This window comes from Lolium rigidum, chromosome 7 (genome assembly GCF_022539505.1).
Source record: "Lolium rigidum isolate FL_2022 chromosome 7, APGP_CSIRO_Lrig_0.1, whole genome shotgun sequence".
NCBI lineage: Eukaryota > Viridiplantae > Streptophyta > Magnoliopsida > Poales > Poaceae > Lolium > Lolium rigidum.
Window position 1 is genome coordinate 284041880 of NC_061514.1, and position 26616 is coordinate 284068495.

Here is a 26616-nt window from a genome sequence, read left to right on the forward strand (position 1 = left end):
ACAGATGCAGTTTAATCCCTTCTAGGCAAGCATAAAAGAGCATCAACCGATCTTTTGAATCTGCGCAAGCAGGTGTCAAGATAGTTTTTTTTTTTTGTGTGTGTGGAGAAAGTGGCAAGAGGGGAGTTCTCGCTGAAACCCTGGTAGTAGCGACAATCACTAAAACTGTTGGTTATGGTAGATGTTTGACAGATCCAGTTCCAGGTGCTTGTATAAGTTAGTAAGTTGATAACTGTCCTTAAATACTACTCCTAAAACAATTAACAACTCATGTAGCAGATACCTTAGACATACATTATGTCAAAAATGAATAAACATGCAAATCTACAACAAAAGCTAATACGCCAGAACACTATTATACTAATCGTTTAATTGATTGGGAATATAGGATTCAGTTTCTACTTTGTTATATCCAAAATGCCTATGTTGGACTAAAGAACATTGAGAATAATCAAGCCTGAAACTTTTATTACAATGAAGTGCAATGCGACCATAAAGGATTTGAGGATCCCTGAACATACCATTCAGCATTCGTTGTATGTACTCCCTCCTGTAGATTTCAGGGAGGGCTAGGAACATGCCCATTTGGTTTGGTTCCTTCGTGAAAACAGTTGCAGCATTGACCACTTCACTTCCAGTAAACCCAAGCTTTTGCATTTCAGCAATAGCTCTTACCCTTGCATTCTGTTGGGGCACCTCAGGCGACAACCTTTCTTGCAGATCAGTATGACACTCAATCACTGCTGCAGCCGTGCTGGTGCTCTGAGTGATACTTTGAAAATGATCATGTGCATCCTTGAACCGTTCCATGGCTGATGTGGTGGTGCTCACATTCTGCACAACAGCCTGAAATTGAGTGTACGCATCCTTGAACGTCTCCATCGCTGTTGCCATTGAGCTGGCATGTTGAACAACACTCTGGAAGTGACGGTGCACATCCTTAAACAGCTCAACTGCTTCCACCATTGCGACGACATGTTGACTGGCACCTTGATAGTGGCCACGTACATCTTTAAGCATGTCCAGAGACGGGCAATTTGATTCAGTTCTCTTCCTTTTCCCACCATACTTACATTTCTTCGGCTTTTCATAGCTTGATGCAGCATTCAAGGAGCGACCAGATGGTCCTATGGACATCATATCCTCCTCCAGTTCCTCATTTCCACCTTCACTCGTATTTCCATTCTCCAAGTTAGCAGCTGCTTCTTCGGGCACTTCCATTCCTTCTCTGGCAGCTCTATCCTTGCCATATATCGCATCAAACGCGTCAAAATGTGGAAACGGAATACCATTCAGACCCTTGGCTCTAGGATTATCCTGCCGAGATGAAAACAAGTCAATCAATACAAGCAACATATTCCGAAGATAGATGCAGTGCCTAAAACACCAGGAATGGCTTACCTTGCAATATTTATCGTACCGTTCCTTTTCACAGCGGACGGCCTTTCTCAACCCATCCCAGGAGAACCCCGGCGACGCCAGCATATCTTTGATCGAGTAGAACTTGCGCTTCAGCACTTTCAGCCGAGAATCGACGTGGGGACTGGCCTTGATACCGCGGCCGGGCAGCCTCTGCGCGAGGAGGCTCTCGATCCCTTGAGAGTAGCAGTTCTTGAAGCCCCCTCCCTGGACCCTGAACCTGGGGTCGAGGGAGACCTCGCACAGGGCTTTGACCAGCTCCTCGTCCTCGTCCCATGTCCACTTCCTCTTGTTCCTGCCTCTGCCTCGCACAATCGTGGAGCTCTCAGCCTGATTCATCCCTGAAACGTGACGAAGGAAAAATCAGTTGATGAACACTGCAATGATAAACTTTATCGAAACGAACCTGAAACAGTAGCCGTACCGCGGAGCATAGTGTGCTAAGAGAAAAGAAATTACGGAAATATATGAACTGGATATAGACCTGCGAAAATCAGATGCCGCACCACAGTGCGAGGACAAGAGCGGAGCGGGAGCACTTTGAGCTTGAAGTAACCTGGAGGAGGACAGAAAAGAACAGTAGAAAATTCGCGTCAGAGAAGAAAATGCTAGTTCCGAACGCGGTAATCTAGAGGAGGAGGGGATGGGGGCTATGTACCTCACGAGCGGCGGCTTCGAGACGGCGGGGGCGAGTGGCGGTGGCGGAGCAGGCGGCGAGCACGAGAGACGTCGGAGGCTAGCGGCGGGGAGAGACGGGATTGGGAATGGGAATCCGGGTTCGCGGTGGGGGATTACCGGACTAGGGTTACTGCAATTGCGCAGTTGGGAGTTGGGACTTGGGAGTGGCCGAGCGGCAGTCTTCAGAGTGCGATTCCCACTACTACTTCACCTCGACCACGCGTCCGGGATTGGCTTTGAGGGCATGACCGTTTGCGTCCGCGCGGACCGCCTATATCCTTCTCCAGCGGAACGACGCATCATGTTTGGGGTGTCCGTATCGACGCAAACGCGACGCAAATATGTGGCACGTTTGCGTCTCTGTGGACGCAACGCGGTCGCGCCGAGCTTCGCTTGCTTCCCCCACGGGCCTGCCTGGCAGCGACCCTGGCTCGATCGACGGGAATTAAAGCATAGCAACTGCCGGGGAGATCGACCGCTGGAGTGGCAACCACGCCGATAAACCCGCCAACCGCCGAAATGGAGCGCCGAACTGCCGCGGAAGAGCAACCGCATGCCTCTTCGTTATACGAGCCATCATTAATCCCCGCTGAATATAACTCATGCGCCTGCTGTAATTCACGTCCAACACCGCTGCCATTCTTCTTCTTCTCCAACACCGGCTAGCCACCATGAACAACTTGTCCTTGCCGTCGGACACGGACAGCGAGGGCAAGCCGTCGGGATGGCGGCATTCGTGGGATAGGGCTGCGACGCCCAGCGACCCTAGCTCCCCGCAGAGGAAGGTCGGGGAGGAGGGAGGCGCCGTTGGCATCGATGGCCAGGAGGAGGAGGAGGAGGACCCCGACGCAAGTGGCTGGAGGCGGCGGCAAGGAAGGAGGCAAGGGCCCGGGCGAGGGCGCAGGCGCAGGCGGAGCATCGTCGTTCGTTCACCAACGACGACGATGAAGACCCTACTGACCAGTCGTCCGACTGGAACTCAAACTCCACAGACGCGTCGTTCGGCAATTCCTCTTCCGAGGAGGAGGTGATAAGAAAGAGGCGCGTCCGTGAGGACGACGATGCAGGGCCTTCTAACAAGAAGGCGAAGAATTAGTTTATAATTTCTTTGTTTTCAAATTTATTCTCTAGTTTGTATGTTAAATATGTTTAAACTTGTTCGATTCGAGAATTAGTTTATAATCAGTACAATTTGTTTTCGCGTTTGAACTTGCTCTTTCAAAGAGTCGTTACAACCGATGTAGAAATTGGAGAGTGCTTCAACAAGAGGAAAAGAAGAAGCATGAAAATAAAACAGTGGGTGTTCAATATGCGTCGGACCACTGTTGGTGCCCCCGATGCAAACGGATAATTTGCGCCTCGCGGTCATTTTTAGTCCGCCATCTGACGTAAACAGACGCTCACGGACAATTTGGGCGTCCAAAATGTGTTGCCCCGTTGGAGATGCCATGACGTCTGGGATTAGGAATTCGTCATAAAGCGAACTTTTGGAAACATGGGCACCCTTGAACCCGATGAAATTTACAAAAGTTACAGAAAGTTCCGGGAGGAGGGAGTTTTCTTTAGACTTCATTTTAAACTTGTGATTTTCGCCTAAGATAAATGCTTTTCTTTTAGAATTTTTGGATCGGTAGAAATACAAATTTTGGAGCTAACAAATTATAGGATTCATGAGTACCCATGTGTCGCTACTTACTTTTGAATTCGTGGCCTCATATGTAAGGGCATCTCCAGCCAACCAAAACGGTGCCCCACAATAATATACTACCTCCATCTCAAGGCTTAAGGTTTATATTTTTTTAAAAAAAGTCAAACTATGTTAAGTTTGACTAAGTTTTTATAAAAAATCATTAACATATCAAATATAAAAATAATATTATTAGATAGATAATAAAATATATTTTCATGTGCTATCTACAAAATATCATATTTATTGATAGATTATTCTAAAATTTTGATCAAACTTTACTTACTTTAAGTTTTTCAGAAAAAATATAAGCCTTAAGCCTTGGGATAGAGGTAGTAATGCGCAGCGGTATGTTTAGGTCAGGGATGCGTGACACATGTTGCCCTCCCATTCGCTGTCAAGGATTGACGCTGTACCTCTAATTCCGGTCAAAGTTTTATACTAACGAGTTTCAATATTACACACTAAAACTTTTCAGATAACAAACTAAAAAAGTATGCTTATGTTTGTCTTAAAAAGAATTTGAAAGATGTTAAGACCTTTTGGCTTTACACATACGGAAGTAATTTTTTTTGGACAAAGTCATAATTTGAGAACCGTGTCAATGCCAAAGCTAGCGGGAACAGTGCATAGTTTGCAACGTAAAGGCATGCTTTGTTTTATGTTGAATGTTGTTATCCTACAAAAACTAACTAGTAAGTATGCACGTGCTAGACACAAACCAGAATGCGAAAAAATCAAACAATCAAAGAACACCACACCTATACATGGGTGGTGTAATAAGATGATTCAACAAATATACACGGTGTTTAAATTTAGAAACTATGTTTCAAATTTGCAGAGTGTGGCAACACGTAAACTCATATAAATAGAATGTTTGTTGTAATCTCGTATGAATGGCCTGCTCATTACAACAATAATTTCAGAACATGTTTATGCATAAACCTAACTGTTAAAGTATTATTGAAATAATCATGCTTTGATTTAACAAATTATTTCTTACAAGGATGGCTAGATCGTGAAAGCTTTGAATACTCAAATCTTGTGTCTTCTCTCAAACAATCGTGTCACCAAGCAAGAAACTTTCTCAATACTCACTATAAATGCTAGCAACTCCTAAGACAATCAACAAAGATAACTGAACAATATCAATTTTTCATTCAGTGGGCACTGTTGTTAATAAATGATTAATAAGGAGCAGCAAATATACTCACAAATGGGTAAGAAGCAAATCCAAGGGGTAAGCAGTCAAGCAAGTTTCTGTCTTCTCCGGCCGCTCCTAATACAGTGGCATAGGCAAAATCATTTACAATTTCCAAGACAATTTGTTCCAAAATTATCAAAAAACCAAAATGAAAACAACTCAGCCTGTTATAAATATGAGTTTGTTTGTGGCTTATGTCGATGAAAGACCGTGTCTACCCAAACAATTCATAGCATCAACCCATCCTTGTAACTTCAAAGAGTTGGAACACATTAAGAAGTGCCTCTAGCACTCTAATTGACTGCATAATAAGAAATTGTTGGAAGCAAATTAGAAAGTATGTATCAGAAAGCACAGATGAGCAGCTGTTAAAGGGATTACAGATGGTTATATGAAAAGTCTATATGTTAAGCATTAGTATGATCTGTCAAAAATGTGCCAGCCTTTTTTATTTATGCTACTATTACATAAAACATGGAAAAGCTAGCATCTAAGGATTGAATTTGTGTCGGTGTCCGCTCCTATCATTTGTTTCAATAGCAAGCAGCAACTGCCAGATGCCTTTTCCCACAGGCCATTAGAAGGGCAAAAATTGACCCTTACTTATGAAGAGTGCTAAAGCCTAAAAATTGTCAATCAGACCACATAATAAAAGATAGTGGGAAAGTAAATTCTGTATTTATAAATCCAATGTCATTTGCATCCTAAGAATTATTCAACACGGTGAAGTGCATTACCTTGTCTGAAAAGAACACAAGTTGCATAAACTGCAACTCTCCTCATGAAAGAAACCATCACGATTGATTTTCAAGTTGTTAGGTTCTTCTTTCTGGAAATGACATCAGTCAACTAAAGTGGGATAATAATCATTCGCAGATGCATGCTGAACTTTTGATCTATCAAGTATAAACAACATCATAGTTGATCAAAACTAAATCATATTTGAACAACCTAGAGGTTGGTGATCAATTTGGGAAGCAGATCATGCTGCATCTTGCCAAGTGCCCAACCAAGAAAATCCATAATTCATGAGGAAGTTTGCCAGTGTAAAACATTATATAGATTAGACTTTATATATGCAAGAAGACAATGTTATATGGTCAGGTACTAAGGAGAACGCCGAAATGTTATATCGTTTGCACCCGTGTCCGGGGTTAGGTCATTTTATACCACACATGGGCTAATACTATGAAAAACAGCAATCATCGACTTCTACTTTTGGAGTACAAAAGTTAAATAGCGCAAAGGAAAACCTACTCTTGGAGTACTTGTAGCTGATAGAAGATATCTTCTGAAGCGAAACAGCTTCAGGTTGACTACATTGCATTTTAGTAAACAGAGAAGAAAAACGGGTTAACCATGATGTTCCATGTGGCTTGTACTGGATAATAATTCTACCAGTGTAACAACAGATGTTGCAAAATAAACAAATCAAAACATGCAATCTAGTGATGAAGTTCAAACTTCAAACCATGCTAAAGGAAATGGAGCATCATCTTTTACTATTTTCGCTGGATCATCTCCTCCGGCATCACATGACCAGTAAAATACCAGAATGATTATAATCAAATGCTGGTTGCATTGGGTCTCCCAATGCGTAGCTATCTGCCACACGTATCATTTCTGCCAATGTTGTCGGCATGTTTCTCTGTAGCTTTTGCCACAAAGGTGAACCTCTTCTGCACCCGTTGCAAAACCACGCAATGGCTTGTGCCTCGATCACACCTTCACAGGAGTTCCTTGTGGAGTTCCACCGGGTTAGGTAATCTCGATCTGTCTCATTGGGACGCTGCACGCATAAAGCGAGCTGCTGCGGCCTGTTTGGCCTCCGGTAGGTGTTACTGAAGTTGCTTACAAAGGCCTCTTCAAAGTCCAGCCAGCCATTGATGCTTCCTGCCGGCAAATTGTTTAGCCAGATGCGCGCTGGTCCTACCAGAAAAGATGGTACGATTCTTACGGCCCAGCGCCGGTTCCCTCCACCAGTGATAGTTCCTCCGCCACCGGCAACATATACCGCGGTCACGTAATCCGCGAGCCAGTCTTCCGGCTTGGTGGTGCCATCGTAAGTTTTTGTGTCACGGGGCAACGTGAAGTTGCGAACCGGTGGCTCCTCTCTCATGATTCTTGGGCCAAAACATTTGGGGCCTGGAGGACCTTCTGCCTCCACTATTTCTGACAAGTACACCCTATCCAGCCTGTGCCTCGCATCCCGGTCTGGTAGGCATCTTTCGCCTAACCGGTCTCCCAATGGATTCCGGTAAGCTGGAATTCTTTCAGCTCCTGAGTCAACCTCTTCATATCTTTCCGGTACCGCGGCTCTTGCCTGCCGGTACCTTGGCGGAGGCATTTCCTCTTCCGCGTACGCTGCTCTTGCAGCGCGAAAATTTTGCCCACTTTGCTCCTTTCCGGCATAATCTCTTGCGGCGTAGCCGTTTCCGGCATAGCCACCTGCTGCCCCTTGATTTTTTCTACCGGCCTCGTTCCGCCCGGCTTGTTGTTTTCCGGCAAGTACCGGATTGTACACAGTCATTTGTTGTGCATTCATTTTTTCCTTTCTCTTTTTCGGATGGGGGGACGATGCCTGCCCTTGGGACTTGCTACCGGCATTCTTTGTTGAACGCGCGGATTTTGAAGCCACAGCCTTGTTCAGCTTAGCCAGCTGCTCAGCATTTTGCTGCTCGATGGTTTCAAGCAGCTCCCGGACGCGCTCTTGCTGCTTTGCCAGAGCGTCCCCGGAAAGCGATTCACACAGCTCTACAGCAGCCTTAGCAGCTTTTATGGTTTTATCCGGGCTACTGTATTTAGGTTTCTCTATGATGCTCACAGATGCAGAGACACTCTTTCCGGTAAGAACTTCCTTACGCAAATCCTGGTCTAGATTGCGAGCTCTAAGCCGATTTTCCGGTTGCCTAGCCGGATGAGCGCTAACAGAAGCAAAGCCATGGGCAGCGTGATACTCACGTAGGGTTAGGTTCAGCTCGCGCTGCGCCCGGATGACGTCGTTGCCGCTCTTGAGCAGCCTCTGGCGCTCCGCTTCCAGCTCCGCCTGAGCCGCTGCCGGGTCGATGTTCTGCGCGATGGGCGTTGCGAGGACGTTCATCGCCGCTTGGAGAGGAGTTTCCGGTAGCACGGAGGCACCTACAACCACTTGGTCACGCTCGGTCGGCGGTTTGGCCGAGCGCGTGGACTTCGTCGCTCCAGCGCCTTCCGCCGCAGGTCCCTTGCCGGCGTCTCCTGCGCCAACGACCAGCACCTCGACGCTGCCGGCAGCGCGGCCGCTGGGAAACGCAGATCTTGGCGGGTCCGGAGCCACCAGCACCGGCGAGAGGTACTGGCGCTCGGGGACGGTGCCGTAGTAGACGCGGAAGCTCCCGAGCTCGACGGTGTGCCTCTTCTTGGGGAACTTACCGCCGCTTGCGAAGTAGCCTGTGTTGTCGTTGATGAGGTCCATGTCGAGGACGCGGTCGACGAGCGCGGTGACGACACGCTCGTCGTCGATGGTGAGGAGGCCCGCCCGAATATGAACTCCAGCAAGCGCAGCTGCTGGCCCCACGGTGGGCGCCAACTGTCGTCGTGGTGAACGAGCAGATGCCATGGGATGGCTTTAGTTGGGACCGAATGTGCGCTAGAGGATTCGGGGGAGGGTTTTGGATTAGATTGGATGAATTTCCGGATGCTTTCCTCAAGAACACAACCAAAGGAAGCGATGCAAGAAGAAGAACACAAGAAAGAACTCTGCTCTAGATCCTTTTCTTTATTGATTTCAACAGGATACAAGTTTTTGGGAGACAGAGCCTTACATGACCTGCCCGCGTAATGGGCTACCCCCTCTCCTTATATAGGGAGAGGTGGCTTACAGAACAAGGAACCCTAATGGCATCTTTGACTAGACAAACTACTTTTACAAAGCTACTTTAATCATAAACGGCGGCGCCGGTGTCTTTAATCAGGGAGGCTGACGTCCTCCGGTTGCTTTTGGCGTCATCCTCCTCTTTATCGTCAGGCCTTCGTTTAAAACTACTTTGCTTAACTCATCTTTGTCTTCTAGCTCTGAAGAGAATCTTTGACCAGCTTTGCCGACACGCTCTTCTTACCGGTAGTCCGGTGTCTTCTTTATCCGGTTCCGGTATACCCCTCTGGACTTTGCCAAACATTAAACTTTGTCCTTCGGTATAAACATTAAACCGGTACCTTGATGGCTCAAACCATCCGGTTGGCATGCCTTTGGCATACCGGGGGTCATCCCCCCAACAAAAAGTATGTTTATGTTTGTCTTAAAAAGAATTTGAAAGATGTTAAGACCTTTTGGCTTTACACATACTGAAGTAATTTTTTTTGGACAAAGTCATAATTTGAGAACCGTGTCAATACCAAGGCTAGCGGGAACAGTGCATAGTTTGCAACGTAAAGGCATGCTTTGTTTTATGTTTAATGTTGTTATCCTACAAAAACTAATATGGCAGATAATTTTATCGAAACAATATACAGGTCTGACAGAAGAGGCCAATTTTTGGAGGATTTGGATTTGGAGTATTTCAACACTTATTTTCCTGCAAATTAGAGGCCCTAAACATCTAACAAAACGCATCTCTATTGGCTATTACTGACGATATGCCATTTTTTGAACAGCTGAGAGGACTATGTAAAACTAACTGGACTTCATGCATACAAGAAAGCAAAGCTTGAGAAAACAATGACATATTACATTTTTTTCCTTCTGCGACCACAAAATCATCGGAGCAGTGAGCACACATGAACTATCAAGAGATGGTGGCTCATACATCAGAAGAAAATATTATCCTTTACAGTGTAAAATAACATAGTACCTTCCTTTGGGTAGAATCCATTGATCCAACAGTAAATACTAGCATCCATGTTGCTAATAAGAGCGCCGTTAGAAACAAGGCGTTACACAAGAACATTCTGTACAGAATTGCGGAGTACAAGCAAGATCAGTCACTGGCGGAATGTCAACTGTGAACTATGAGTTCGTGAATTACTTGAAAGTTCTCTCTGTAAGGAAAACTCCGGCGAACAAGAGCTCCGTATCGCAGTCTGAGATATTGGCAGACTGACAGTCACGGCAACTGGAACTTGAAGAGTTCACAGTGGTGTTGTATGTGCAGGATTTTGCATCATATAGTGCAATCAGTGCCGGAATGTTCTGACAGCTTGGTCAATTCTTCTCCGGCAAAGCGGACAGTTTGTTACGTGTGAAGAGCAGGTCATACAGCAACACATGTGGCCACATCTGCAAAAGGTTGAATGGTCAGGCACATTTTGGGTTGACATAGCAAGATCAGAGCTAGCAGGGAAAGATGCTTATCAACGAGCATTTGTGGAGACAGCTCAGGGAAAAATTCCTCGCTAATCAGAGCTAAAAATGTAAATAAGGTTTGCGAGGTCAGGGGAAACTAATCAGATTCCAACAGAAATTGAAATGAATAGATTTCGATAATTTTTACTAAGTTGCTTCATCATTTAGAAATATTCCCACTGGTAAGCAAGTTAAATGCAAGGCGTTAAACAGAAAAAAATGTGGTTTTTTAATTGAGGAGAGACAAGCATGATGCACCGCTCCTGACAGGGATCAAACATGGGTGGCAGGCTGCACGCAAACAGCCAGCCAACTGGTCGAGGCTCACTTCTTGATCAAAATAAAACAGTTCACCCAAGATAGAACAGCAAACAGTACAATGTTTATAACGTATACTTGGAATTATCCAAAATGAAAATGTCGAAAACAGCTTAATTATTAACATATACTATGCGATGAAATGTGGAGTGCAAAATAAGGTACTTACGGCACAAAAACTGCATTATACTCCTGTTCAAGGCATATGACACATATTTCCAGGACCAACTGATCCTTCTTACTGTTAGGCTCACCGCCTGATGTACCATCTGCCATTTCACATAATAATAAAGGACATCATAAGATAGGAACTAGTACAAACAACATAGCCTAATCAATCTATAAGAAAATCACCGTCAGCTTCCCTAGCCTGCCTTTGTGCTGCAGCAGCACGAGCCCTGTATGGATAAAATGAACACGTTATCTTACATAACATCATTGTTCTGAAACTCCATATCAACAACATTCTTAGTGCTTGCTAAAGTATCTTGGAATTGCCTATTTGGTCCCATGCATGACTGCTAGTTTGCGGTGTTCATCGAACACAAAAATAGTTCCTAGTGTAAAAACATTTTGCATACAGTGTGTCTAGTGCATTCCTTTTCAACTGCATGTGACCTTTAGAATACATGGATTAGCTGCAGGTATCTCATATGCAGTTTTTGCAATTGAAAACATAGGGAAATTGAAGTACTACTCAGTGATCAAGATAAAAAAAAAGTGTCGGGTGTATCGCTGCCACCAATACGAGCCCATGGAGTACGACTATGCCGCCGTACATTACGGGAGTGCTGTCCCCGTCGACAACCGGGTTGTACAACGACGGCCCCTCCGCCACTCCCGTGTGCGTGACGCCAAACTTGTCGCCGCGGTACGAGGATGCGCTGCCTCATGGCGGCTTCAACCCCAACGCTATGTTCTACTTCCCAACGTACGAGCCAGGACCCGGTCCGGAGGGCGCCCCGTTCAATGGCTGCAGGGGCCAGATCGAATTCGACGGCACCGGTGCTGAGGAGGAGGAGGTGGAGGAGGAGGAGGAGGAGGAGGAGGGGGATGGGGAGGGGTGGAGGAGGGGGTGGAGGACGACGAGGACAAAGAGGGTGGCGACGAAGAGGACGACGAGGGTGCCGGTGAGGATGTCGATGATCTCGTGGAGGTTGACGCGGACGGCGTGAAGAGGAAGAAGAAGAAGAAGGCGTCGGGCACACGAGACCCCAAGTGGACGGTTCTAGAGGATCAATGTCTGTGCGAGTCGTGGGCGACGGTGAGCCATGACTCCATCATCGGCGTCAACCAAAAATACGGGAAGTATTGGGCGAGGATCAAGACCGAGTTCGACGAGCGCAAGCTCATCAAGAGCGAATACAACAAAGTGACGATGAAGATAAGCCAAAAGGCAATATCGATGCGATGGGCCATCATCCAGGCGTCGGTGAACATGTTCCATGGGTACCATCATGACTTAGAGACCAGAGGCGACAGCGGCGCCGACGTCGCCCAACTGGTACGACTCTTTCTTACATAATCTGTAGCGCTTACAATGTGTTCGATGAAATGATTGCGCTTCCTTTGGTTAGTTTGACAAACCCATGAATTTGTACCGGAGGAACTCGGATGGGCATAAGTCGTTCGCGCTGATGCATTGCTATACCAAGCTCAAGAAGAACCACAAATGGAGGTTGATGCGCGTTTCGTTGTCGAAGGGGAAAGACGCCATTGATCTGGATGCGCCGCTGGCAACATCGGCAGGGCGCCCTATCGGCAACAAGGCTGCCAAGGCCGCCTTGGCCGACGCTGCGTCGGCCGAGAAGACGCAGGCGTTGCTCACGCAGTGCCTCGTCGAGGTCTCCTCGACCTTGTGCTCCCGCGACAAAAAGGCCGACGAAAGGTGGGCGGCGCTGCTCAAGAGGCAAGAGGAGAAGATGGAGCTGAAGAAACGCTGCTGAGAGCGTCGACACAAGGAATGTCTCCCCGGACGCGGGCGGCGCACAACTTCTTCAAAGGCTAGATCCACGACGACATCGATGCCAAAATGGCGGCGGCCGAGGCGGAGTCCTAGGCGGCGGCCCAAGCAGCTGTAGCGGCAGCGGCCCCAACCCCGGAGCAAGAGCTAGCAGACGCATCCACTACTACACCTGCGTCGGCCTCTACCTCGAGGTCGGCTACGGAGCATGTACACCGGGCAGATCACGACGAGTTTATCGTGATCGACATGCCTACGTCGACTCAGGATGCATCGTCGGCGTCGGCATCGCCCTACCCCAACCCCTTCTTTTAATTATATCGTCGGCATGTAATATGATCGCGCGCCTAGTACTTTGATCGCTGCTACTCTGATCGCGACGACTTCAGCGGGAACGATCTCTTTTGAATGCAAACTATTTGAATTCCTCATTGGGGACAGCCTTTGGGGGACGCGACTGGGAAGCGACGTCCCCCAAACACGACTGGAGATGCTCTGATTTTTGCCTAAGATAAATGCTTTCGAATTTGGGTACGAAAATTAGCACGCATATACATACATGCGTCCTCCGGCAATTTTTAGAATTTTTGGACCGGTAGAAATACAAATTTAGGAGCCAATAAATTATAGGGTCCATGAGTACCACCCCACATACTTTTGAATTCGTGGCCTCATATATAAGGGCATCTCCAGCCAACCAAAACGGCGCCCCGCAGACATATAATGCACACATCAGCATCCCAACACATGTTGCGCTCCTGTCCGCTGTCAAGGATTGACGCTCTACCTCTAATTTCAGTCAAAGTTTTATACTACCTCTCTATAAATAAATGCCAAAAGTTTTTCTAAATTTGAATGTATCTAGCCACAATTTAGTGTATAGATACATCCGAATTTAGACAAATCTTTGGCATCTATTTATGGACGGAGGGAGTACTAACGAGTTTCAATATTACACACGAAAACTTTTCAGATAACAAACTAAAAAAAGTATGTTTATGTTTGTCTTAAAAAGAATTTGGAAGATGTTATGACCTTTTGGCTTTACACATACTAAAGTAATTTTCTGGACAAAGTCATAATTTCAGAACCGTGTCAACGCCAAGGCTAGCGGGAACAGTGCATAATTTGCAACGTAAAGGCATGCTTTGTTTTATGTTGAATGCTGGGATCCTACAAAAACTAATATGGCAGATAATTTTATCGAAACAAAATACAGGTCTGACAGAAGATGCCAATTTTTGGAGGATTTAGATTTGGAGTATTTCAACACTTATTTTCCTTATTCCCATGCAAATGTTTTTGGACTTTTGCAAATCAGAGGCCGTTAACATCTAATAAAATCCATCTCTATTGGCTATTACTGACGATATGCCATTTTTGAAACAGTTGAGAGGACTATGTAAAACTAACTGGACTTCATGCATACAAGAAAGCAAAGCTTGAGAAAACAATGACATATTACATTTTTTCCTTCTGCGACCACAAAATCATCGGAGCAGTGAGCACACATGAACTATCAAGAGATGGTGGCCCATACATCAGAAGAAAATATTATCCTTTACAGTGTAAAATAGCATAGTACCTTCCTTTGGGTAGAGTCCATTGATCCAACAGTAAATACTAGCATCCATGTTGCTAATACGAGCGCCGTTAGAAACAAGGCGTTACACAAGAACATTCTGTACAGAATTGCAGAGTACAAGCAAGATCAGTCACTGGCGGAGTGCCAACTGTGAACTATGAGTTCGTGAATTACTTGAAGTTCTGTCTGTAAGGAGAACTCCAGCGAACAAGAGCTCCCTATCGCAGTCTGAGATATTGGCAGACTGACAGTCACGGCAACTGGAACTTGAAGAGTTCACAGTAGTGTTGTATGTGCAGGATTTTGCATCATATAATCAGTGCCGGAATGTTCTGACAGCTTGGTCAATTCTTCTCCGGCAAAGCGGACAGTTTGTTACGTGTGAAGAGCAGGTCATACAGCAACACATGTGGCCACATCTGCAAAAGGTTGAATGGTCAGGCACATTTTGGGTTGACATAAAGCTAACAGGGAAAGATGCTTATCAACGAGCATTTGTGGAGACGGCTCAGGAAAAGAAAATCCTCGCTAATCAGAGCTAAAAATGCAAATAAGGTCTGCGAGGTCAGGGGAAACTGATCAGATTCCAACAGAAATTGAAATGAATAGCTTTCGATAATGTTTACTAAGTTGCTTCATCATTTAGAAATATTCCCACTGGTAAGCAAGTTAAATGCAAGGCGTTAAACAGAAAAAATGTGGTTTTTTAATTGAGGAGAGACAAGCATGATGCACCGCTCCTGACAGGGATCAAACATGGGTGGCAGGCTGCACGCAAACAGCTAGCCAACTAGTCGAGGCTCAGTTCTTGATCAAAATAAAACAGTTCACCCAAGATGGAACAACAAACAGTACAATGTTTATAACATATACTTGGAATTATCCAAAATGAAAATGTCGAAAACAGCATAATTATTAACATATAATACTATGCGATGAAATGTGGAGTGTAAAATAAGGTACTTACGGCACAAAAACTGCATTATACTCCTGTTCAAGGCATATGACACATATTTCCAGGACCAACTGATCCTTCTTACTGTTAGGCTCACCGGCTGATGTACCATCTGCCATTTCACATAATAATAAAGGACATCATAAGATAGGAACTAGTACAGACAAGATAGCCTAATCAATCTATAAGAAAATCACCTTCAGCTTCCCTAGCCTGCCTTTGTGCTGCAGCAGCACGAGCCCTGTATGGATAAAATGAACACGTTATCTTACATAACATCATTGTTCTGAAACTCCATATCAACAACATGCTTAGTGCTTGCTAAAGTATCTTAGAATTGCCTATTTGGTCCCATGCATGATTGCTAGTTTGTGGTGTTCATTGAACACAAAAATAGTTCCCAGTGTAAAAACATTTTGCATACAGTGTGTCTAGTGCATTCCTTTTCAACTGCATGTGGCCTTTAGAATACATGGAGTAGCTGCAGGTGGCTGATATGCAGTTTTTGCAATTGAAAGCATAGGGAAATTTAAGTACTACTCAGTGATCAAGATAAAAAAGAAAGGGTCATCCAACCATGTCCAGCACATATGAATGAACCTCCGGAACAAATGAAAACAAAAAGGATGGAATTGCTGTCCAAAGAACCTATCCCCTATAAGGCTATAATCAAATAAAGGAACTGATGTTTGTCCATACTTTCTGTGAAATTCATGCTGGCGCTTTTTCTGTAGAAAATGCTCTAGTGCACGCTTAGCAAGAAGAAAGACACCAAAAGCTGCAAAGCCCATGGAAGCAAGCTTGTACAATCTGTCAAAAGAAGACATGCCATCATCAGCAAGACCCTTGAGGCCTTAACAGAGAGAGAAATATTGTTCTAACATCATTTCCATACTTGGCCCATTTCCCGAGATTCAAGATAAGTTGATCGATGCTTTTAGGAGATGCATAAAATGGTCCTTTGTGTGGTCTCTGAATTCGAATAGTTCCAACATCGTCTTTAATGGCCTGGTCAAATAGCATAACAAACATGAACAAAATTAAGGGACTAAAGAAATTAGCCATGCCAACGAAAATTCACAACAGCTTGAAATCCAACTAAACCTATGGAGACTACCTCACCAACAACAGTCAATGAAGTTCCAGTTGGAAGAACTCTTTCAGTTCGCTTTACTCCGAGCATCTACAAAAGTTATTGCTAAATTATGAATAGCAGTTCCATATGCATTGGCCTTGCTCAAAATGTGGTTGCACAAACCTTCAGTCCTTGTAAATAATCTAGAGTTCCACGTACAAGTGTTCGCCCTGACTCCTCAAAAACCTCGCTTGCAACAGTTAAAACTAACCCGGCTGCAGAACGAGCGCCGACTACATAAACACGCCCAGTGCCATCATCCTGGCGATGAATTGGATGTTAGAAAAGTAATGAAGCTGGAAGCTATCACAGAATCGTAAGATATCATCAAGTTAAATAAGCACATAGTGAATTTATAAATACAATTATCTTTTCTCTTACGAGCAGTCACTTCATTTACGTTTACATAGCAATTTGGAGCTTAAGCTTGGGAATATTGTTTTTTCTGTACAAGCATTAACAATGCCCAATAAGCTAAGGTCTTAACGTCAATACATTAACAATGCCTAAGCTAAGGTCTTAACGTCTAAAGTCGGTGTAGAGGGAATGCTCTTTTCAAAACAATACTGTTAGCTACTCTGGACATAGCCCATAGCATATAGCACCACATATAGGTGCTAACTGATACCAAACATTTACAGTTCCGTTTTACCCATGAACATATGATTTAGCATCACCAGCCAAGCTTAGCTTTGTGCCATAGATACTGGAGTTGACAACCATGGCTACAATACTTAGCATTAACATTACCAACATTTTCTCACCTACACGACTATCTTAGAAGCTAGGGGCACAGGGTGTTCTTGTTTGGCATAGATCTGGGTAGCAAACAGAAAAGGTAGTCCAGAGTCCAGAGTACAAACAGAGACAGCTAAAGCCCAAGCTTTCCACAAATAAAGTTCTAGCTAAACTCAGTTTGGACACATAATAGCAACATCAATATTCAAAGTAAGGCTTAAAATTAACTACTTGTATCGACAGAGGAAACAAAAAAAAAGCCCACAGAACATTACCAGGTACCATGGAACCTCTTTGCTAACAGAAAGCATGACAGCAGAATCTTGAATCCAGGATCCAGCATCATTGTGCTTCAGGAAGTGTTGCTCTGCCTACAAAGAACAAAAAGTTAGCACAATGCTACAGTTACTAACAACAAACCCATCTTCTAATTAAAAAAAATGAAATCAGTAGTTACCGTTTCCTCGACTATTACACCTCTCATACCACTTTGTTGGCAGACAAGCGGTGTATCTGAACTAACTCGCCCAGAGACTGCCACCACAAGTGGCAGGACTTTACTCGCAGCGTCCAAGATAGCAGCTGTTGAAGAGAGTGAAGCATGTTAAAACACAACTTTACATATTTAACCAAGCATTTCAAGTTATATTCTGCGTACAAAGTACATCACATGGTAAAGCATGCTGATAGAAAATGCCTAACTCTTGGCCACATGTGAAGCAAACGTTGGACCCCGATTACCATATTTAAAGCAAACTGGATAAATCCAGAATTTCTGGAGTTTGCAGAAGAACAAATTATGCCGTTGCGGAGACAGTGGTGACACAGACATCTATGATCTATCTACCTACAAATGCAAGCAAATTACTGATAGCTAAACCAGGAACTACCATTTTACCAGCGAACAGCACGAAATACCAACATCGTCTGCGAACTTAATCATCGACATCATTAATTAAACTCAAAACTCCATTTTAAGAGTTCATCTCATGGGAGGAAGCTAAAATCAGACTAGCTCAGAGGACAAGCACTTGCTGGAAACTAGAGCTCAAATGGCTTCACTGACGCAGTAGCAAATAAGCTGCAACCCAGTGTACCGCTACTAAGGAATCCATCAGACAACCTACAACACATGGATCAAACCCTAGCTCAGCTGCTAACCCACCCAAATCCTTCAAGCTGCCAGTCCTCGCCACCGATCGCAGCACCTCCGCGTCCCTGAGGATCGAACCAACCAACACAAAGTCAGCACCACCAGAATCGCCAAATGGAAAGCAAATTCAAAACAAGAAACGAAAATCCGCACCTCCCGCTGCTCCTCCCGAGGAGATACAGCGCCGCGGCGCTGAGGCAGCACCCGACCCCGCCCCACGGGATCATCATCTCGCGCGGAGGATCGAGCACGCGGCCGGCGAATCCGGCGCGCGGGAACGGATTGCGCAAATTCGGCTGTTGGGGAGAAGAAGATTTCTTTTTCTTCCCCTGTTTTTGGGCAGGATTACGGCGAGGTGGGCAAAGCACTGGATACCAGAGCTGGAAGCGGACGGCAATGGTCGCGAGCGGGTCCCACCTGTCATTCAGAGAACACACTGACATGTGGGGCCGAGCAGCTGGATAAGCACGCGCATGTGGGACCCACTGTAACCGGCGGATCGGCGAAATGGCGAATGGCGTCGTGGCCAGATCTGGACCGTCGATTTTCGATCGGAGGAACCGCGCGAGCTCCGTGGCTTACATGTGGGACCGTGCTAGGGTTTAAGAGGAGAAGCAGGTTCCCCGGCGGCGGCGAATCCACCCACCACCATGGAGAAGACGAGCCTCTCGTCGGCGCTGTTCGCCGGCACCCGCTTCGACCGCAAGCGCTTCGCCGGAGACATCGCCCGCTTCCGGAAAGGCGGCCCACCCGCCCCTGTCCAAGAAGCCGCGCCGCCGCCGGCCCCGGAGAGGAAGCGGAAGCGCAAGAGCAAGAACAACGCGAAGAAGAAGAACAAGAAGAAGAAGCGCGCCGATGGGGCCCCCTCTGGTGAGCTTTCTTGTTTGGTCTCAAACGGTTGATGCTTGGAGTGTCCGTGCTGGTAAATTTCATTCTGCTGGGTTTGCTCTGCAGATGTCGTGGAGGGGTTCAGCGTGTTCAAGGGCGCGGAGCTGAAGGATGCTGCTGCGGACGACGCTGTGGAGGTGGAGCCGCGGAAGGATGAGGACACGGAAGCTGAACGCCGGCGGAAGGAAGCCGAGAGGGAAATCGAGGTAATGCTCAGGATTCGTCCCTTTTGGGGTTAAGTGTATCTGAATATGTGATGAGCAAGTAGCTTTGTTACGAGTTATGAGTTATGCTCGCATCACCATCTTGATTGAGTAGAAACCAGTCGTGCTGAATTGCTTATGTTTGCAACTCTAAGTGTGTAACCTCCTGAGGTTGGACTTTTGATCTTGTGGGTTGGTTTCCAGAGAGCTGCCATTCTCCGGAAGAGGTTTGACATCCACATTTCGGGTCACAATGTCCCAGCACCGCTTGAGAGCTTTGAAGAGCTGGTTTCGAGGTTAGCAGTTCGTCATTGTAGGGTCCAGAAATTACTTATCCTAGCCTTGTTAGTGAACACAGCATCAGGTCACTGTAATCATGTAAGGTCGTTATGCTAAGCCTCTTTATTTGTGTGATGACTAGGTATGGCTGCGATTCATATTTGGTTGGGAACTTGTCAAAACTTGGCTTCCAAGAGCCTACACCAATCCAGAGACAGGCCATTTCCATTCTTCTTTCAGTGAGTTATTTCCCCCTCTGTTTTGGACATTAGTACCCTTGGCATGGGAAATTATAGTTGCTAACAGTAATTGCCTCTCAATGCTTGCTTCAGGGCAGGGAATGCTTTGCTTGTGCACCTACAGGCTCTGGCAAGACACTGGCTTTCTTGCTCCCGATACTTATGAAAATCAAGGTATTTATCTTCATGATATTGTGCTTTTGCTGTTTAGATTCCTTTGACATGCTTTATGATGATTGTTGTTCTAATAGCCAGGGTCCAAAGGAGCTGTCAAAGCTGTTATTCTTTGCCCGACAAGGGAGTTGGCAGCACAAACTACGAGAGAATGCAAGAAGTTTGCAAAGGGAAGAAAGTTCTCTATCAAGCTAGTTACCAAAGATCTTTCCCAGGATGGGAATTTCAAGGATATGCACTGTGACATCCTTGTATCCACCCCCCTTCGTTTGAACCATGCTATACAGAAAAGAGACCTTGACTTAAGTAGGTATGTGATCATACTGTAGAGCCTTAAGTGTTAAGTACTTCTAATTTTGAAGAAATATATCATCTTTGTCATCTGTGTCCTCATATTATTGGCAGAGAACCCAGGAATTTTGCTTAAACATTTTCTTTAGAGCTATAAACATAGTCCAACCATAACACGGAATTGCCTCATGCAGGGTGGAGTACCTTGTCTTGGATGAGTCTGATAAGCTTTTTGAGCTTGGATTTGTTGAAGTGATTGACTCAGTTGTTAAAGCATGCTCAAACCCTTCAATAATCCGATCTTTGTTCAGTGCCACATTGCCTGAAACAATTGAGTCTCTTGCACGCACAATAATGCATGATGCTGTTCGGGTCATTGTGGGAAGAAAGTGAGTATCATGTCCTCTTGTGAACATGCAGATCTACTTTGCAGGGGCTATTTTCATAATGATTTTTTGAACTTGCAGGAATTCAGCATCCTCACTGATTAAGCAACGGTTAATTTTTACTGGAACTGAGAGGGGGAAGTTGATAGCTCTTCGCCAAAGCTTTGCAGAAGTATGTAATGATCCTTGACTGGCAGTTTCTCCCGGTTTCCATATATCTCGCATGGTTTTAGGACTGTTTTATGCCTAACCTGCTAAACACTAATGCATCAACATCCTTCTATGTATGCACATATATAAATAGTAAAGCTAAGCCTATCATTGTGCTATTAGCCTTAATCTAACTACTTGCAAAATAGGAGTTTCTATGTGTTTCAGATTTTATTACGAGTTGTTGACCGACTGTCTTCAATTGTAGTCCCTGAATCCTCCGGTGTTGATATTTGTTCAAAGTAAAGAGAGGGCGAAAGAGCTCTACAAGGAACTGGCATTTGATGACATTAGAGCCGATGTAATTCATGGAGACCTTAGTGAAGAGCAGGTTACTTTTGCAAAATACATGTTACTACTGATTTTTTTTTTATAAATGCTCATATTATTTTGATTTTCACATGTGTTATATTGTTGACATCAAGCTCACTAGCTCAATTTGTATTTCCTAACTGTAGCGCGAAGATGCTGTTGACAACTTGAGAGCTGGCAAGAGTTGGGTACTAATAGCAACGGAGGTCCTTGCCCGTGGAATGGATTTCAAAGGTGTCAACTGTGTAATCAACTACGATTTTCCAGAGTCTGCTTCTGCCTATATTCACAGAATAGGTAAGGAAGATATCCGGCTTTCCCACCTGGACATGGCCGTTGCAGTAAGATTATAAATCACTTGTCTTGTTATACAGGGCGGTCTGGAAGAGCAGGCAGATCAGGGGAGGCGATCACGTTCTTCACAGAGGAGGACAAGCCATTCCTGCGCAACATTGCGAACGTGCTGGTATCTTCAGGCTGCGAGGTTCCTTCCTGGATGGTGGCATTGCCGAAGCTCAAGAGCAGGAAGCACAGGGTGGACAGGGACCACATCTCCTTTTTAACTGATGAAGATTGAGATGCTGCGATTGTAAGTTTATAACCATAACGATTTGTTAGATGACATGTTTGGCTTCAGTTTTCCATGTTTGATTGCCTTGTGTGTCATTCATCCCGTTCGGCTAAAAATTAATACATGAGATGGGCTTATGCAAGTTTCTTGCTACAGTTTTGTGGATAGGTAAAGTAGGTTGGTTCTGGAATTTGACTTATAATTAGGTTCATCTCAGAACATGATACAAAGAATAACGGACATACTTGAGTTACGGACCTGACCTCGTGGCTCAACTTGTTTTGTTAGCTCATCCCCTAGATCCGTGCTGCTGAAGAACAGGATACACAGCTCCTCGTTGCCGGTCTCTCAGAATCTCCATCCTGTGTACCCTTGAGCTTTATGAACTCTAGTCCTGAGTCCTGACTTTTGTCCTCGACTCTTCTCCAGAAGGAGAAAAAAAGGCTTTCAGCCACCTCAACCTCATTGATAGGCAGCGTTTCTAAGATTATAATATAGATATGACTACAATTGGCGCACAAATAAAAAATCTGATGCAAGGTGAAGAAATTGACAGCTCTGGTGGTGATGACGCTGATGCACATAGTGACATAGACATCAATTGAGATCAGTATAGTTCTGGTGGTTGATGAGGGTGATCGTCTTTTCGGTCCCGGCAATGGCATCCTCTCTAGGTTGCTAATATTCCTCTATCTGTGCTATCTGCCCGTTACCAGCGTAAACAAAAGAGCAATGCCCCTAGTCTCCGGGGCATGGGAAGAGTCAGAGAGACCCTGCTCCACTTGACTATTTGAGACTATAAAAACGCCGGCAGGCCGGCTCCCTTCTCCACTGGCAAGTTACGCTCAGCTCAAGCTAAGACCCTGTTCCTCACTGTTAAGATGGATATATATGTGCTCACTACAGCTCTGAAGAACATGTTCAACTTGACAACCTGATCATGGTCTCCGTTACTAAGCTACAGCCACAGAAATACTGAAGAAAACACACAGACACACAAATCTGATGCTATCAATCTATCTGATTCTACGCGGGTTGGGAGCCATTAGCATCATCAGCTGCCCATGTCGAGAGGGCGTAGAGCACCCTGCCTTTCCATCCCAGCAGAAGCCAGCGGCCGTCCTCATTGACTATGAAATGCCTGTGGTACTGCTCCTTCACTTGGTCCTTGAGTATCTCAACAATGCCACGGTCCAACGGCAGTTGCCTCAGGCCCGCTCGCTGGTTTTGTGTCTGCCATTCCTTGTAGTTCTGAGGGCGCTCCACCCGGTCAGCGCCCTCGCAGGCAATGATATTCACTGCGCGCCGGCCCAATACTTTGCGCTCAAGCAGTAACCTCTTGCTGCTGTCCCGCTCCCGCGGCATGGTGGTTGCCATCATGTCAAACTGTGCTGTGAAGTTGGAGAGCGCTTGGTGGAAACGAGTCTTGAAGAGTGCAGAGCTGTAAGGTCCGTTTATGGTGGCGTGGACGAACACGGATGGTTTCATCTTCCTGACAGTGTTGAGCACCAAGTCCCTTGGGTTTACCATGTCGAAGGTGAGGCCTTCGTCCATCAAGGTCCTAAAATGGAAAAGGTTGTTCACGACGAGCACCTCATCAGGATCAATGTCGAGGTCCTCGGCGCGGATGACCTCTAACTTGGCTATTATAGCACGGAACTTGAATGGGACGCCTAACTGGCTTGCGCAGTGGCTGAGCATGTGTTTCGACTCCTCGGCATGCTTGACCGGACACAACCCGGGCTGTGGGCTAGTGATTCCGGTAAACCTCACCTCCGGTGGCCCACCCTCCCTTTCTGCTAGCCACCGGAGTAGCTCCGGCCACTGGAACCCGTCGTTGACGCCGTAGTGCACAATGTGCAGCTTCTTTCTCCCCGCCACTGCATTGTAGATGTTCTTGTTGGAGAAGTGGATGGACACCTTCAGGAAACAGCAGGTGGCCATGTACAGGTGGTAGCCCTTGAGGAACTCCATGATGTTGGCGTGCGTCGCCACGGTGATTGAGTGGTAGAGTTGCCAACCTGTGCCTGCCAGCCGTGCCTCCAGCCCCTCGGCAAAGTAATGCGCCAGCCGCTGCGTCGCGTCCCCCGTCGGCAATGAGTTCCTCTTGATCAGCTCCAGAAGATCGCCCGCTCTGCGCCGGTCGATGGTAGCCACCGCCTCAGCGCAGCGGATCAGCAGCGTTTCCAGGTCAGCCACCATCATCTGCGTTGCACCACGCCTCACAAGCGGCACCTTCCTGCAAATGCTCTGCTGCGCCGCCTTGTCGCCCCTCTCCTTGAGGTGCATGCCGTAGCCATCAGGGGTGAGCAGGTTGTCTGACATCTCAACCGTGGTGTGTTCCTTCTCTGAGCCAGTATGCACAGGCACTATTTGCTTGCTGCTCCTGCCCATGCGCGGCACTGTCTCACCATCCAAGTCGTCAAACCTGTTCTTATGCCATCTACTATCCATGAACCCGTTTTGTGTGGGTAAGAACCTGTTGGCTTCCTCCATGCCTTTGAGAAAAGCCATGCTCGACAGCATGCCCATGCTGGTGCTGCTACTGCTGGGCTCCTCCGCCGCGGTGACTGTGCCATTCAAGAAGGTAGGATTGTGTACCTCGGCAGATAAGAACCCAGAAACCATGCGGCTGGAAAGCAAGGTGGAGGGATCCTGGGCATCAGATGAGGTGGTACCGGAAGCAGAGAGGATCTCGGCGAAGGGCTGCTCGGCCTGCAGGACCATTGGGTGGTCAGGGTATCGGTAAAAGAACTTGTCGACAGGAACGTCCTCCTCCATGAGCATCTGTGAGATGTATGCCAGGGCCAGTTCGTCCTGCGTCTTCTGTGAATCGCCATGGGTTGTCGAGGAACAGTCGAGGAAGAGGGAAGGAGACAGTGGTGCAGGCTCGACAATTGCAAACAGCTTGTCCTGGGTGTCAGCCATTGTATGCAAGGTGCATGCGTGGTGGTTCTTGGTCATGATGTACAGGAAATATCATCTGTATCCATCCCATGTGAAGCCAAACAAGCTCATCCTTTTGCAGTTGGAACCATCGAAGCATTTCATTGCAGAAGATTGGTTTAACCATCCCAGCGCCTGCACGTCTGGACAAACAAAGGTCTGCTGTATGTTTGTCTCGCTGTTTCAGCCAACCTTTTGTCCCTTTTCTGATCAACGGTGTTAGATTATTAGGCAATTTCTGTGTGAGTTTAATTACCGAAAGCAACATTACAGATGCACAAGCATACTTAATCACACACATCATACTAAGCACATGCATCAGATCTGAACATGGAACAAGTAGCAGTGCAAGGTAGGAGAGGAAAAGCACGTACATCGCGACTGGGAAGGTCGCACCAGCACCAGCACCACCATGGGAATTGTTGATGTCGCCCATGGTGTAGTCGGAGTCGTGGATGAAGCAGTCGAACCGGCGAAGAAGAGCACGAACAGCAGTGAGCAGTCGCGTCGAGACGCTCCCCAAAAACCTTATCGCCCGTCTCCTGGTGCAGGATCACAACGAATGGGGTTTTGGAGGCCTGCTCTCCCGGACGGCTGTGCACGCAGTCGTCGGAATGGGGAAGTCTAGAGAGTAGCGCAACAAAAGGAACTTCGTGAGAGAGACGGACTAGAGAGTTTTGAGAGCTATGTTCTCCAGATCTGATCTGTCTCCTTGTATAGCCTAGGAGGAGAGCCGACCCGACCGCGTTGCCACGCGTAGGAAGCCAGGGACACGCGGCGAGCATGCACATGCAGGTCGACACGTACCCAACTCAGTTGAGGCTTCCTTGAGTGTGTCTCGAACTCGAACTCGAGTCACGAAATGCGACGTGCGTGAGGTGACGTGACGAGCCGAGGCGGGGCGGACGGAGGAGGAGGAGTGCGCGAGGGCTCCTTCTATTCTCATTCACTTGGAAGGACTAGAACAACATCTCTTATATACCACTCTAACTCCCTCCCAACTAGCAATGTGGGACTAAACTTTATCCCCAAGGCTGTTCCAAGCTGCCAACGTGATGGGTCTTAAGATTTCAGGAATTGTAGACTACATGGGCTGCCTTACTGGGCTGCAGCCCATCTACATTCAACAAACGGCACCGATTTTCTTGTGCAAAAATCAGTTTGTGTGGAGGTGATGTGATGTACTGCTGTGGCGAGTTCATATTATGATTCTTATTTGGACAGATATTTGGACAGATATTTGGGTTTCTAGGGGCTCCAGCCTTAAATATTTATTCCAACACCTGGCTTCCAGGATCACGAGGTCAGATACCCATTTTTGTGTTTTGAACGAGACCTTTTCTTTAACACCTGGCTTCTAGGACCATACTTTTTGTTTTATAAGCCAGGTGTAGTATCTTTACTCCCTTCGTTTCACCAAAAGTGTCTCAATTTTATCAAAAGTATCTCAAGGGAGTACTATTGTTACAAGGCCGAATCCTCATGCCCAATAATGGCCTGGGAGCCAAGCGGGTATCTTTTGCACACGCACCAGTCGGGCCTTGGGGTGCATCCATCGTTAGTAGATTAAGATTCTGATATCATTATAGGAAATCGGACTAGAGAAATGGCTCAGATTAACTTGTTTCGAGAGGTAGTTGATGCCTGTGACAAGCTCAGGCTTGCCGATCACTTAACTGACGAACATGATTCAGAAAATATGCACCATATCACATTAATTCAGAGATCTATTATGAGCGATCAACGAGATTACAAATGAAGTTTTATACCGGACCTCGAACAGAAGCGGCTAGGGTTTCAACCCAATATTACACGCATGCCTAGTATCTTCTAGATCCGAGGCTAAATACAGGGGAAAGTAAGGATAATCAAGGGAGCACCTGAGCTATAAAGTGATCTTGTCCGAGTTCAGACAGATGAAAGTTAGCCATTGGATCAATTATGGACGCTCCTTGAGTCACAGCA

At 46.2% G+C, this 26616-nt stretch overlaps 4 protein-coding genes across 5 annotated transcripts; 1 reads left to right on the top strand and 3 right to left on the bottom strand.

Annotated features, from left to right (window-relative positions):
* Positions 1–159: 159 nt before the first annotated feature.
* LOC124672871 lies at positions 160–1996 on the bottom strand. Its single transcript, XM_047209032.1, has 4 exons — positions 1904–1996; positions 1402–1760; positions 522–1317; positions 160–251 (listed from the first exon to the last, which is right to left on the bottom strand). The coding sequence occupies exons 2-4, from the start codon at positions 1756–1758 to the stop codon at positions 160–162; spliced, it is 1245 nt and encodes a 414-aa protein (XP_047064988.1). The 5' UTR covers positions 1759–1760; positions 1904–1996.
* A 7750-nt stretch (positions 1997–9746) lies between these two features.
* On the bottom strand, positions 9747–18493 carry LOC124673810 (E3 ubiquitin-protein ligase SP1-like). 2 transcript variants are annotated; one of them, XM_047209851.1, is made up of 11 exons: positions 18306–18491; positions 18165–18217; positions 17457–17581; positions 17275–17370; positions 16385–16522; positions 16244–16309; positions 16022–16134; positions 15826–15936; positions 15324–15367; positions 10793–10892; positions 9747–10239 (listed from the first exon to the last, which is right to left on the bottom strand). In XM_047209851.1, exons 1-11 carry the CDS (start codon positions 18380–18382, stop codon positions 10137–10139), a joined length of 1026 nt encoding a protein of 341 aa, XP_047065807.1. In that variant the 5' UTR covers positions 18383–18491; the 3' UTR covers positions 9747–10136. The 2 variants fall into 2 exon arrangements, with proteins under 2 accessions (XP_047065807.1, XP_047065806.1); XM_047209850.1 differs by lacking the exons at positions 9747–10239; positions 10793–10892 and adding exons at positions 14082–14590; positions 15139–15238 and having other exon boundaries at positions 18306–18493.
* Positions 18494–18802: 309 nt separating this feature from the next.
* Positions 18803–21804, top strand: LOC124676311 (DEAD-box ATP-dependent RNA helicase 57-like). The gene is made up of 11 exons (XM_047212390.1): positions 18803–19022; positions 19107–19246; positions 19448–19539; positions 19665–19761; positions 19855–19935; positions 20013–20245; positions 20421–20615; positions 20694–20784; positions 21031–21153; positions 21281–21431; positions 21509–21804. The coding sequence occupies exons 1-11, from the start codon at positions 18803–18805 to the stop codon at positions 21709–21711; spliced, it is 1626 nt and encodes a 541-aa protein (XP_047068346.1). The 3' UTR covers positions 21712–21804.
* Positions 21805–22731: 927 nt separating this feature from the next.
* Positions 22732–24633, bottom strand: LOC124672872 (scarecrow-like protein 33). Its single transcript, XM_047209033.1, has one exon. It carries the CDS (start codon positions 24631–24633, stop codon positions 22732–22734), a length of 1902 nt encoding a protein of 633 aa, XP_047064989.1.
* Between the last annotated feature and the right edge of the window lie 1983 nt (positions 24634–26616).